This window comes from Pleuronectes platessa, chromosome 11 (assembly GCF_947347685.1).
Source record: "Pleuronectes platessa chromosome 11, fPlePla1.1, whole genome shotgun sequence".
NCBI classification, from domain to species: Eukaryota; Metazoa; Chordata; class Actinopteri; order Pleuronectiformes; family Pleuronectidae; genus Pleuronectes; species Pleuronectes platessa.
The window spans coordinates 17,648,592-17,663,351 of NC_070636.1; the positions used below are offsets into that span (position 1 = coordinate 17,648,592).

At 42.0% G+C, this 14,760-nt stretch overlaps 2 protein-coding genes across 2 annotated transcripts; one reads left to right on the forward strand and one right to left on the reverse strand.

Annotated features, from left to right (window-relative positions):
* The first annotated feature begins 4,052 nt into the window (after positions 1–4,052).
* LOC128450354 (hypoxia-inducible factor 1-alpha-like) lies at positions 4,053–6,545 on the forward strand. The gene is made up of 8 exons (XM_053433765.1): positions 4,053–4,114; positions 4,188–4,379; positions 4,777–5,004; positions 5,215–5,360; positions 5,450–5,653; positions 5,737–5,942; positions 6,046–6,168; positions 6,275–6,545. The coding sequence occupies exons 1-8, from the start codon at positions 4,053–4,055 to the stop codon at positions 6,533–6,535; spliced, it is 1,422 nt and encodes a 473-aa protein (XP_053289740.1). The 3' UTR covers positions 6,536–6,545.
* On the reverse strand, positions 6,538–12,017 carry LOC128451500 (serine protease HTRA2, mitochondrial). Its single transcript, XM_053435363.1, has 8 exons — positions 11,330–12,017; positions 10,200–10,404; positions 9,066–9,260; positions 8,815–8,847; positions 8,484–8,592; positions 8,276–8,345; positions 8,083–8,178; positions 6,538–7,521 (listed from the first exon to the last, which is right to left on the reverse strand). Exons 1-8 carry the CDS (start codon positions 11,764–11,766, stop codon positions 7,356–7,358), a joined length of 1,311 nt encoding a protein of 436 aa, XP_053291338.1. The 5' UTR covers positions 11,767–12,017; the 3' UTR covers positions 6,538–7,355.
* Between the last annotated feature and the right edge of the window lie 2,743 nt (positions 12,018–14,760).

Genomic DNA, 14,760 nt, shown 5'->3' on the forward strand with positions numbered 1-14,760 from the left:
AGTCGGATTCCCCTGGTCCGCACCAGTTCTCAGTCAGCTGCTAGGCGCCAGCCGGAGGGTTCCCCCAGCGGTCGCCGTAGCTGAGGTGATCCGCGAGAAGGGCCCGACACGCGTCCAGAGTGGCCGCCGCGGACCGCCGTACCCGGTCCCCTCCAACGGCCCGCCTTCCACGCCGGCGATGGACACCGCCCCGCGGTCCAAGAGAAAGAAAGCCCCCGCACCAGCGACGCCGTTAGGCGCCACCGGATGAGGACCTCCCGGTGCCGCACACTGAGCCTCCGGCGGCGCGGAGAGGAGGGCGACGGAGGGACTGCTCCCCCAGCTGCGGCACGTGCCCAGCGGTTTTACCACAAATATGAACATCGGCCAATGATATCGGTGAAAGTCAAGTTTATTACCGATAAGCCGATATCAGTAAACGAGGCGAATATCGGCCGCTACCGATGTTCGGCTGATAGATCGGTGCATCCCAAGTACTAACAGCTCTTAAAGATAAAAAGGCGCTATATTATTAAGGGCCTTGAAGGTGAGGAGGAGAATTTTAAGTTCTATTCTAGATTTAACTGGAAGCCAGTGTAGCGATGCCAATACTGGAGAAATGTGCTCTCTTTTCTTGGTTCTCGTCAGGACACGTGCTGCGGCATTTTGGAAAAGCTGTAGAGTCTTTAACGACTTACTACTGGAGCCTGATAATAATGAATTACAATAGTCCAGTCTCGATGTAACAAAGGCGTGGACTAGTTTTTCTGCATCTTTCTGCAAAAGAACAGGTCTGATTTTTGAGATATTACGCAAGTGGACAAAAGGCGGTCGTAGAAATTTGTTTTAAGTGACTATTAAAGGATAAATCAGGATCGAAGATCACTCCCAAGTTCCTGACTGTTTCATTGGAAGCAAGGGCAATGTCGTCTATATCATGAGATAATGTATCTCTAAGGTCTTTAGGGCCAAGTATTATAACCTGTTTTATCTGAGTTTAATAAGAGAAAATTGCGGGTCATCCAGGTTTTTATGTCCTTGAGACATGCTTGAAGTTTTGTTAATTGATTACTTTGTTCAGGTTTTATTGACAAGTATAACTGGGTGTCATCCGCATAGCAGTGGAAATTTACAGAGTGTGTCCTGATAATGTTTCCTAGTGGAAGCATATATAATGAGAAAATTGGGCCTAGCACAGAGCCCTGTGGAACACCATGGTTAACTTTGGTGCGCACAGATGATTCATCATTAATTTGCACGAATTGGAAGCGATCAGAAAAGTATGATTTAAACCAGTTAAGGGCGGTTCCAGTCATGTTAATTAACTGTTTAAGTCTTTGTAATAAAATTTGATGGTCAATTGTGTCGAATGCTGCACTGAGATCTAACAGAACGAGGACAGACACAAGTCCCTGATCTGAGGCTATTAAAAGGTCATTAGTTACTTTTGCCAAGGCTGTCCCTGTACTGTGATTGGCTCTAAACCCCGACTGAAAGTTTTCATATATATTATTTTCCTGGAGAAACTCACACCGCTGATTGGCTACAACTTTTTCTACGATTTTAGACATGAAGGGGAGATTAGATATTGGCCTGTAATTGGCTAAAACTTCAGGGTCTAGGGTGGGTTTTTTGAGAAGGGGTTTGATTACTGGACTGTGGTACATAACCTGATAATGAAAAGATTGTTTGTTTTAAGTAACGAACTATCAATTAGGGGCAGAATTTCTTTAAGTAATTTTGTAGGAATGGGATCTAAGATACAGGTTGTTGGTTTAGAACCTGAGATTATTTTGGTAAACTGATCACGGGTGATCAGAGAGAAGCTGTCTAAGTAATGGGAAGGATTCTCAGCCGTTTCTGAGATCTGTTGTTGGGATTAGTGCCAATTGAGGGCAGGAGATAGTTGATTTTATTTCTAATAGTTAGAATTTTATCATTAAAAAGGTCAAAGATATTGCTATTTAGGGATCAAAGAATACTGGGTTCGGTGGAGGTGTGACTCTGTCAGCCTGGCTACAGTGCTGAAGAGAAACCTGGGGTTGTTTTTATTCAATGGCTATCCGTAGGCTCTCCTCCATGCCGACGTGTAGTTAGAAAATCAGAGCTGCACGAAGAGCTCTCCGTGGAGCCCGGATAGGAGGTTCCACGGCAAAGAAGGCGGTCCTATCTGTCAGTGTCCGTCAAAACGGAGAAGCATAAATTGTCCTTTAGAGTGATACATGCCGTGTTTTGTCCGGAAGTACCTCCACTGGCCCAGCTGAGGCCACTCTGGCATCATGATGTGGCCAATAAAGACCCTGAGTAGAGCGTCAGCTGTCGCCAGTGAGCCTACCAGCAGTTTGGGAGAAGTCGTGCTTTGCGGACGTGCGTCCACCATACAGAATGCCAGCACGACGAGGGTACGCAAAGATTTAATTGAAATTACCATACGGCGACAATAGTGGCGCTCAGCGCACACGGCCCCGGCACTTAAATGAGAGATACGGAAGCGTATTGCATTCACTTGAAAAAAAATGTTTTGTAACTTGGAAAAGTTTGTGTACATGTCCTTTACAAATTAAAACAATGTATATAAATGACCCAAACATTTAACTTGTTCTTTCAATTTAAGTCCAGAAGAGCTTCCATTACTATTGTGGATACCATCAACAAGCTTCAGGCCTCGGCTAAGCTTCCCCAAGAGAGGGAGACCACAACTCGCTTGGATGGACCTTCCGATAGGAACCAATCAAAAATGCTTACAAACAACATGAAAGGTTATACTTTTACCATTTCAATATTTATTAATATCTTCGTAAAGAAATCCATCAATTCCTATGCTAATTATTCTTTTCAGGGTTTCCTTTGATGTGATGATGAAAATTCTGAGAATAACTCAAAATTTGCTGGAGTAACAACTGGTGCAGGGGAAAAATCGGAACACCGCAGACTCAGGAACAACCACCAGCACCCTCCTGCGGTCTTCAGGTGAATAAACTAGTTTTGTGAGACAGTTGTCTAAGTCCAGTCATCAGGACAATCATAACTAGTTTACAATTTTCTCCCTCACACTGCCACTCTCTTTCCAAGACCCTCTCCGACATAAAGATCCTGTTTTTCGCAACAAAAAAAAATTGTTCATGCTTTTATTTTGAAAGTGACGTATAGCTTCCATAGACGTAGCGTCGCTTACACGATCAGACTCTCCTTCTGTATAAATTGAGAATCACTCAAAATGTGTATCAGATCTATGAAGCACTGAGCCCTCCACAAAAAGCTGGACCAGTTTCCCCACCGTCAGCCAACATTACAGCATTTCTTTTTATTTATATACATTTCATCACCCTTGGAATACCTCTCCCCTGACTGTCTGCCTAACCAATGCTAACTACCTTCTCTAGACCCTAGTCTTCATGCATTTCATGACAGGTGTTTTAAACACAAAACCAAAGACCAGGTAAAGCCCCAGCTATGCTGTTACTCACCAGACGGACATGGACGTGTACCCAAGACACAAAGTCAAATCATGTTTATGCACAAAAATAACAAACAAAAACAACAAACCAACAGACCCCCCAAGAGAGATACTGTTGCTTATTCCTCCCAGGAAAGGTAACTCCAAAGGTAAATCCCTCTAATTAGTGCCTGATAATGAAAGCAATTAGTACCAATGTAAGCTCAAAGTACTACATTCACGATCTAAAGTTATCACACACCCTGAAAACACAGGTGACCAGTACACTATTCCAGGGGAAACTTAACCTACTAGAGACCCATTACTTTCTCAGTACAGAAAAGAGTGAGAAACAAACCTGGATCTGGATCCCGGACAAGCCCCCACTTGTTACACCTTGTCTCATGTGTGCAACGAGAAACACTGAATGGCACGAAGCTCTGCAGAACAAAGAGAACCTCCACATGTCCTTGTGATGGTAGACCCAGTGAATAAGAGACCAGAGCCCAGTCTGCAGGCCTCTTAAGTAGTGGTCACCCCCAGGTGTGACAAATCCCTGCTGATCACTGGTCTGACTCCGCCTACAGGAGCCTGAAAGGAGCCAACATTACAACATGGCCAGTTTCCCCACAGCCTGATGACATTACTGCAGAGCCAGTGCACCAACATACATCAACATCTCCAGCAGAAACTGCTGAGGTAAATATTTCAATGGTCAATAATGACAACATTTTTATAAATAGTGAATACTGCATCAGTTTTTTCTAATCAGGGGGATTGAAAAGTTGGATATCCAGCTAAACCGCGACCTTAAGGCTCTGGATGGCTTCCTCATTGTGCTGTCTGAAGATGGAGACATCATTTATCTCTCTGAAAATGTCAACAAATGCCTCGGGCTGTCACAGGTAGTTAAATTTAACCTGCTGTTTATCAGCATGGAAGGTGAGTCAGAAATGCATCAGCCGTAATATTAACCTTTTTTTAAACAACATGCATATCCTTTGGGATATTAGGTCATGTCAAATCTTTTTGTGTATACATTTTTATTTTGTCATAAAGAGCGTATGGATAGAACTATACAATCAATACAATAATAATGAAAAACCTCTCATTGTAAAAGAGAAAAACAACAGGAATTGTCATAACTTAATCATTATGTCACAACAAAGAGTGCCATATTGGATAATAACTAGATTATCATATCTTCATATAAATCCATATTTGACACAGATTTGCACACATGCATACACCTGTATATAGATATAAATAATATCAACATATCCATATACACACATTTGGAGTATATTTTAATTAAGTATGCTTTATTCATTTGCTTTAAGTAAATTAACTTATTTGTTCTAAACCACTGCCGGCATCTCTCCCCAGGTTCTCCACTGCTCAGGTCATGTTCGTGTGTATGACACCAAAACTGAAGAGACCTCTAACGGACTCAAGGAGCCACCTGTCCCCTACCTGGTTTTGATCTGTGACCCCGTCCCCCACCCCTCCAACATCGAGGTCCCCCTGGACACCAAGACCTTTCTCAGCCGCCACACGATGGATATGAAGTTCACGTATTGTGATGAGAGGTGAGTGTGTTCATAGCAGGGAATTCTATATGTTTAAGAAGCTTATTACAATCAGTTTATTCATCCACTCCTGTTGAACTTTTCAATTATGAGCAATTTTCCTCTGCAGTCTTATAGAGCCACCTAGTGTTCAGTATAGATACTACAGGAAGTGATCTCTACATTTATGTAGCGAGTCAGTGAAATAATTAATCTTCTTTGCTCCTCCAGGATCACTGAGCTCATGGGTTATGATCCAGAGGACCTTTTGAATCGTTCTGTGTACGAGTACTATCACGCTATGGACTCTGACCATCTCACCAAGTCTCACCATAACTGTGAGTATGAATCTTACAAGTTTTTTTTAACAAATTCCAGTGTGGAAGTTTTTTTTGTTGACAAACTTTAAAAAATATACCATGAATAATATTTTATAATATAAATATAATCCTCTTTTTTTTTGTCCTTGTGGAGGTGGAAGAGCAGGTGGAAGTGGAGGAGGCAGCAGAGAAAGGCCCAGACCTGGATGTGATCAAACTCTTCACCCAGGCGTCCAAGGCTCGGCCACTGGCGAGCCTGTACGACCAGCTGAAGGAAAAGCCTGAGGCCCTCACCCTGCTGGCCCCGGCTGCTGGAGACACAATCATCTCTCTGGACTTTAGCTGCCCTGGTCCGTGGCTAAACTCCCCGCAACATAAACCAAGAGTTTATATAACTGAAACCATTCTAATCACCTTCTGTCCTCTGGTACAGATTCAGAGATGCAGCTGCTTAAGGACGCCCCTCTCTACAACGACGTCATGCTTCCCTCCTCAAGTGAGAAGCTGGCTCTGCCTCTCTCCCCCCTGCCACCCAGCGAGCCTCTCAACACCAGAGGAGGATTCAAAAGTGAGGAATCTAAAGCGGAGAGCTATCCTCCAGCTCCGTCCACTACAATAACCTGCCACAGCTCCTCAGAGGTCAGACTCAGTGAACTGCAGTCATTTTACATTATAAACTATAAACGTTTTGCAAATGTATTAATATGCACTGAGACGTTAATGACCCTTGACTTCTCTTCAGGCTGACAGTCCTATGGACTTCTGTTTCCCTATGGACTCAGATATGAGCTCAGACTTCAAACTAGACTTGGTGGAGAAGCTTTTTGCCATTGACACAGAGCCCAAGACTCCCTTCAACACACAGGTAATAATGTTAGGAGTCACTGTAGATTTTACTGCATTTAAGTTCACCGTTGGTATAATACAGTGAAAACGTCTCAGTCTGAATCTGATGTTCCTTTTTTCTCAAGGCGATGGAAGACTTGGATCTGGAGATGTTAGCGCCCTACATCCCCATGGACGATGACTACCAGCTGCGCAGTCTGACCCTAGATGAGCCTCTGACAAGTGGACAGGTCAAATCCCTCAAGAGTTCTCCAGTCCAAGTCACACAGCAAGTCGACAGCTACCCCAGCTCCCCATTCAGTGGAGTAGGAAGTAGCACAAGTTCCCCGGCACCACTTGAGCCTGTAATTGTTGCTCATCTCGCCACCATCATCGCTAAGAGGTAAAGTCTCTGAAACACACTATTTATTACTTCTCATGATCAATTTTTGTCTTTTTAATACATTTAACTTTTGCTCAGTTAATGGTAGTCAGTTTAAGACCATTGCTCCATGACATACTATCGTCTCTCATGCTTCTTGTTGCTGTCAAACATTAAATGGCTTTAATAAAGTACATTGTTTCAGGTCTCATTACCTTACTATACAAACAGTGTTTTTGACATAGAAACTCAAGTTACAAATGACACTGACTGGTTTTCTTACTAAGTGCAGCATTGGTCTAGTCTTTATAACCGCTCATTGCTTTTCTATCACACATGGTGATAAAAGGTTCAGTATCTTGCCCTTCAGCATGTGGACTAGAGGAGCTTGGGATCAGATCATCAACCTTCAGGGTTATGTGACGATCAACTCGACCTCCTGAGCCACAGGCGCCCTCACTCTGCCAAGTAAGAAGTAAAACTTTGTAGAGGTAGAAAATACGCTTTGCTCAACGTGCCCAGAAAAACATGAGACTGAATACTGGACTGTTAATGCATCTTAAGATACTGGCAGGTTCACTCAAGCTGTCGGTGTTTGACAAATGAACATATATATATATATATAATTATAATTATTTGGTAAACGGCCATGTAGAGAAAACATGAAATAATTTAAGTGATACTGCAGTTGAACAGTAGTATTTTCCATTTGCAGTAACAACATTTGAACAAGTCTAGGGCACCGTCAAATATATTTTACGTGCCGGTCACAGTTGCCATCAGTTTTCTTCTCGTAAATATTTACGTAACAATCCGATAATCTGGCCAACCAGCGGTAACGAGTGTCACTCTGTGTACTCGGGAGTAATTTGCAGTTGAAGCCGTTCGTCTCCTCTCTGCACCATCATGGTGATTTTGTCGCTGCTGCGTACGGCCTGGTAGATCTCCTCCGACGTGTTCACCTTCACTCTGTTAATCTCCACCACCACATCTCCAGGTAGCATGCCCGCTCTGAAACAAATATGGGCTTTAGCTTCCAAAACTTGCATCTTGGATAAATCACATTAATCATATTTTTGCACCTTCTTACATCTGTCAACAAATTCAAAAGGTGATTCTAATACTTATCCTTAGCTGTTATGTTTTATATCCACCAAGGAGGCTGATATCACCCCTGTGCATTTGTATCGATTGGTTTATTTGTAAGCACAATAACCCAAAAACGGATTACCAACAAACTTGTAGAAAGGGTGGGGTATGGGTCAGTGAAGAACAGTCAATTTTAGTGTAGATCCAAGTTTGTTGGTCACTTTCACAGGGAATATTTCAAGGATATGATTTTTTTGTAAAAACTGGTACTTTTTGGGGACTGATATCTATGAGTTAGTGCAATTTGAATTAATTCAGGGGGAATGTTGGGCTTTGGCAGAGGTATTTGCTTTACTGATTGGCATTCTAGTTATTAATGCTGCATTAAATTCACTTCAATACACCAAAACCCCTAAGATGCATTTCCGCTTCTAAAACAAGAAGCACCACTCCTCCACACACACGGAAGCTTGGTCTGCCTACCTGTTGGCCGGAGAGCCCATGATGACTCTGTGAATCAGGATGCCATGTGTCACGTTAGGGAAGGATGGGTCTCTTAACTTCAACTCAGTAATAATGCTAAGGTAAAAAAGAAACAGAAACACATGATTACAGACATAACGCTGATGTAACAACACTTTTACTGCAGGGACAATTCTGAGCATGAGGCATTTACCTCGGGGTCAGTGTCAGCATCATCACACCGATGTATCGCCGCTTCGTGTCTGAGTCACCAGACCTGGAACCTTGTGGAAGATGGACATAAATATGATGTGGAAAAATAAATCCTTAACAAGAGAGAACAGCTGGAGGCTACAATAAACATGGAGGACAGAAAGAAGAGGCTGTGGTGTGCAGCTGTTGATTCCTGCGTCTGTTCTTACTCTTTCTTTTCGCTGCTTTATCAAGGAAACCTCTGAGGTGATCAGATGGAATAGCAAAGGAGATCCCTGCGGTGACCTTCATGGTGTTTATACCGATGACTTCCCCATCCTTATAAAGGGAAAAGGAACACATTGAAATAAGGTGATCTTCACAATCGAACCAGAGTCAACGGTTTGTAATAAACACATTAATAGCTGTAATTACAGAAAGTTAAACAGTTAAAATCTCTGTCTACACAAATATTAAACACTGCAGTCGTCAGAACAGGTTTGCTGATGTCTGAATGTGGTGATTAACTCTTTCAAACAGGATATGAAAACAGTGACTCACCAGATTAATCAGGGGACCTCCAGAATTTCCAAACTGCAAAAGAAATCAGTCTTAATGTGACATTGAAGGGAGCATGATATGAGAATAAGTCACAGTAAATCCACTAGGCGGGCTCAGTTTTTCCTGATTTACTTTTGCACTCATCACGTTTGGAAATATCCCAGCCTCTTAAAATAGGTCATACATAAACCGAAAGGGAATACACACCGTCACTAGATGAATACAGGTTCATCTACATCCCTTATACTCACATCAATGGATGCATCTGTCTGTATGTAGTCCATGTTCGAGTTGGACAGACCCAGCTCTTTACTGCCTCTCTGCACTGAGCTGATGATTCCCGACGTGATCGTATTCCGTAACGCAAACGGGCTTCCCATGGCGACCACAAACTCTCCCTGCCGAACGTCAGATGATTTGCCAAGGGGGAGCGTGGGTAAAGGATTCTGCAAGACAAGGAAGAGGAGAGCGGAGTTTAACAGAACGTCTTCACTTACATGATCCAATCAATCATTTGACTGTCCTGCTCCAAAAATACAGATGTTGACTTCAGTTCTTAGGTTTCATTAGTGCCAATAATGAACGGAGACAAAATGACCTCTGAATAAAGATGATGACTTTATTCAAGTTTTTACTGGTGAGACAAAGGGACGACAATTCATGAGCTTTGACACATTTTTGTTTCAGTTCTTTTAAAATCAGTCACAGGTATGTTATTCAAATAAGGAAAACTAGAGTGACGAAAAAGCAACAGAACAAAGTCATATACTTTTTATGCACTTTTGCATGGGACTTCAGAGGAAAAGTAGCCTCTGTGGCAAACTCTGGCATATTTTAAGAAATGTTATTAATATGCAGAGTTCCTGACAAATAAAATAGTGAAGTAAATCTGGAAAGAACTCAGAATGTCTTAATACTCACCCTCTGAGTATTTATTATCAACTGTTTAACATTTAACTTGATTTTGTTACCTCTACCAACAAGGTTAGGTTGTCACCTGGGTCTGTTTGTCGGCTGGTCTATTTGTCAGCAGCATTAAACGACAACTACTTCACCGATTTCCACCAACCTCGGTTTAAGGATTGGTTTGGATGTTGATTATGTGGAAGATGCAGGATATCTTTTCTTTCAATTTCTTTACTAGGTTTTATGACCAATAAATAAAAAAGATTATCAGAGACAACATAATTCTTTCACATGTTTACTATAAGAACTAGAAACTCAGAGGTCTGCACTCTACTAAGCGCCAGTCTAGTTTACTTCTGCTCTCAAATTCAGTGTTATTATGAGGGGCTCTTACAGGCCACTAGTAATGGAAGCTAATGAGGTCCCAGTAAAATAAAAACTAAACATATAGTCCATTGAGTAGATGGTTTGTAGCCTACGTTTGCATTGATTTTGATGGTGGCGATGTCTGCCACCGGATCCACGTCCTGCACGGTGGCGTTGAACGTCTCTCCATTGGTGAGCTTCACACGGACGCCCCTCTTGTTAGCCACAACATGGGCATTGGTGACAATGAGACCATCACTGCTGATAATGAAACCAGAGCCATTTGACACTGGGACTTCTCTTCCTGAAAACGGGTGTCTGAAGAATGGAAAATACAGTTAATCTGATTCAGACTGGAACAATACTGCATCATTTAAATGAATCTACACAGAGAGGAAAACATTATTTTGGCATTTGCCTCCAAACGTAGAGAAAAAAGAGTAAGCTTCACTAGAGGCCAATGTATGCTTCTCCGAGTCCGTTACGGACGGACGGACCCTTTTTGATTTATAGTTCTCCGTTGCTGAAAACAATCGGGCGCCAGAACAATAGGTGGCGCTATTGAAGACGAGCTTAGAGAAGCCTACCTCATGAGTTCTCAGAAGAAGTCCACGTTCATTATTTACCTGCTCGCGGCTTTTCACACACAGTGTACGATGGCAACTCAATACAATAAAGTGACAAAGTTTCATAGCGCAGCGGTTTCCCGGTCTTGTTTCTGAACTGCGTTGCTAATTCAACAGCTTGAAGCTACACGGAAGCAGCTAGCTTCCCCCCCAGCTTTCACACACAGTCAGCAGGGACTCCGGATACTAACTACTACCAAGTGTTTGCTTCTAACCTGACGGTGTTTGAGAAACAGTGTCATGACAGACGTTGAATTAAAGTCGTGACAGCATGTTTTTGCACAGTTACCACCGCAGTTAGCTTGGTGGCTAGGACGCTAGCGCGGTTATGAAAGTTCGTTAGAACCGTATGTGACCGTACACACATGCCGTTAGGGCTAACCTGCCACCATCAGCCGGACAACTCCGCTGAAGAATGACCCGGCTAATGGCTTCCTATAATATCTTATGTGATTTAGTGGCGCACATACAAAGACACAGTTAATCACATGACCACAAACAGCATTTAAAAAGCATGTAATCTAAGGTTATGAAAGAGAAAACAAGCAACCTATCTCATTGAGCCGTGTTCAGAAAATAACTGCAAAATATAGCACAGTGCTTCTCAGACAACTCACCTGCCAACGATTTCAATGTACACCACAGCTGGAGTGGACTTCTCCACCACATCGGCGATAAAGTTGTATTGGTACCGGGGGCTGTCAGGTTTGAAGGGGGACGCACAGTGAGCTGATGGCAGGATGTGATCCACAAACCGTCTGGACACTGACCCTCCTCTGTTTGTCTCCTCCTCCTGTCTGTCCACTAGACCGCAGAGTCCCAGAGCCACAGACACCGACCCGAGCAGAAGAGCGGATCTGCTGCTCCTCCTCTCCCAGCAAGGGGCTCTCCTGTCCAGCCTCGTGTCTCCGTCTGCTCCCCTACGGCCACATGGCGGACCAGAAGAAGCCGGGCTCACTGTCCCCCCGGCCACAGACTGAAGTCCTCTGCTTCGACACCGTGTGTTAGGCCTGAGCGCTGAGAGCAAACACCTATTGACAGCAGCTGCTGCCATGTTGCATCACCTCAGACTCGGGAGTTTGTAAACAACCGAACACCACTTCCTGTTCAGATTACGTTATAATCTGAACCGGCTGCTGTGTATCTACCGCGTCGGTACTTTGTATTAAACAATAAAATCCAAACTCTTCTGTTAAAGTCCCCAGTTCTCTGACACTGTTCTCTAACACGTCCGTCATGAATCGTACCTGACTACGGTCAAGCCAGCCGACACTCGCGCAGTGTTGCCAACTCCTCAGTAAGGAAAGTAGCTATTGGCTGTCCTAAAAGTCGCTGAATGACGTCATCGCCTAATTTGCATAATGTAATGGTCACTTAAAATAAGCTTTCTTCTACAGAAGCGTATTACATTCACTTCACAATTTTTTTTCCCTGTTTTTCTGAGATAATTATCTCGTAAATTCCGAGATAAATGCCCAAAATAATAAAAAATAAAAGTTACTGCAATACGCTTCCGTATTCTTCTATTTATTCTTTTTTTTTTAATCTTTCCATTGAAATAGGCCATCACTTCTCAAAATTACTTCATGACTTTAATGCTGTATCTAGACCCACATGCATAAATCAATTTTGTCCTGTATTGTTAAATGTTAGAATATCAAATTTAATCAAAAGGGTGTTATGTGGGGTGGAACTTCTAGCTCTAGGTCCAACCCTCCTCCTTTATCCGGGCTTTGGACCGACAAAATGATCCAAAGAGATACTCTGGCAGAGCAAGTTATTTTCTTTTCGTCTTAAGTTTGGGTAGTTTTCACTGCACTCGCGTCTCTGTGGTCAAATCAGCCGACACATAAATTCTACTGCGCGGATATACTGCCATTTATGGTAAACGCATGCAAAGTGTTTTTTCAAAATAAACTGTTGAAATAGAACCTTTACAAAATGCATAATTGAAAATGAAATTGATTGGATTAAATCCACCAGAAGCATTTTTATGAATAACATTTTGATTGTATCAATTTAGAGATTTTACTAAATAAAAGTCACACATTTTTAGCTTCAAGTAGCTGTAATTCAAAGTACTGTAAAAACACTTTCCTCAATAATTTCAGAGAGAGACTGATATGCCTGGGTTCAGGACCTCTCTGACTAGCTACATTCTGAATAGCAAACATATTTACTGTATAGATTAAGAGACTTTTCAAAGTAAAGTCCAACGTTTTCACTGTGGAATAGATCATTTCAGGATACTTCAAAGTACCTTAAACACTTTGCTCAATAATTTCAGAGAGAGACTGATATGCCTGGGTTCAGGACCTCTCTGACTACCTACATACTGAATATTAAACATTTTTACTGTTTAGATTTGGAGATTTTTCAAAGTAAAGTCCAACATGTGTACAATCAAATCAGTTCATTCTTGGATATTTCAAAGTACTGTAAAAACACTTTTCTCAATAAGTTCAGAGAGAGACTGATATGCTTCTGTTCCCACTCCTATGACTAGTCCCCTTTCTTGGAATCTGTAACTGTCCAACAGCGATATTTTCCATTTCTTTTGATCGTGTCGTGAAAGACTCTCTTTGTGTTTGTTAATTGTGTCTAGCTTTTTGTTTATAATCTTATCCTTTATAGCAGGGGTCTTCAACGTTTTTCAGGCCAAGGACCCCCAAACTGGTGGAGAGATGGAGCAGGGACCCACTACTATATATATTGTATAAAATTGTTTTTTATATTAAACTGGGCCTAGTGCGATATATAAACATAGCTACCCTTTCATTGCGCATTCAATACTAAGCTATTCAAATATAACACAGGTGCATATATTCATGTTTTTAATTTAAACATGTGCACGGTACAGGGTGGCCATGCCACTGCCATTTATAAACATACATCTTGCATACAACACTGAGCTATTAAAGTAATTCACAGATTCATGTTTTTATTTTAAACACATGTAGAAGAGACAGTGAATCCTCAAGCCATCTGTGGATGCCACCCATACTACCACATCAGTGAGATGTCGGACCTTGATGGGAAGCACACAACTTATCTAACCTTGGACGGATGGAGGTTGTCAGGCAGAGGGTCAAATCAGCCTCTCAATATGTTGGATGCATGTTAATGTGTATTTAAAGACATTTAAATTTGTGGAAAAATTTCTATTGGTTAGAAAATAAATAAAAAATTATACAAAATTGTCTAATCAACCAAACATTTCACGACCCCCCTGCAGTACCTCCGCGGACCCCCTAGGGGTCGCGGACCCCCTGTTAAAGACCTCTGCTTTATAGGGATAATGCTGAGGTTAGATCGGGGTACCCCTTTACACTACACATAAAATGTGTTTTTCGATAAAATATTACAATGAAGAGGTTACTGCTAACTTCGGGTCCCAGTTAGATTACTTAGATGTAGTTTTGTCCCCTCATATTCTTTGATTACGTTAAATTATGCTCTGTTCAATTAGTAGTGTTGTATTTTGTAATATTTTTTGATTTGGCACCAGCTGTGCACACAGACTCACAAAGTAAAAACAATACCAGTGTTGCTTTTGCAGCTGGTAATATTATGAAAGACAAAATATGTGTTTTAGTTCACCCTTTCATACACAGTTAAAGAAAACAGTGTCATATATTTAAATAGCATGTACTGATTGTGGAATTATTTTTTACACAGACAGCAACTTCAGTTAGCTGGTCTGTGTCCATCTGGAGGCACTGGGCATGAAACCACCGACTACGTCTGTCAAACTGAATCTTTAAAAATGCGAATTTACCACCTATACTAAAGACAGAGGCTTAGTAATAATTTTAAATGTTTCAACACACTAGCAGGCTTTATTCATGTTTCCGAGCTTTACCATGCTTTAACCAAATGCTACATTGCTGTTGTCATGCTTATATTTCTTCATTATTATTTTAATTAGTTGCCAATCTGCAAGACGTCAGGTCATAGTTTATAGGGGAGAGCGGGGTAATGTGGGACATCGGGTAATGTTAGATACCCCCTGTATCTAGGCAACGGAACACATTTGTGGTCATGTGAC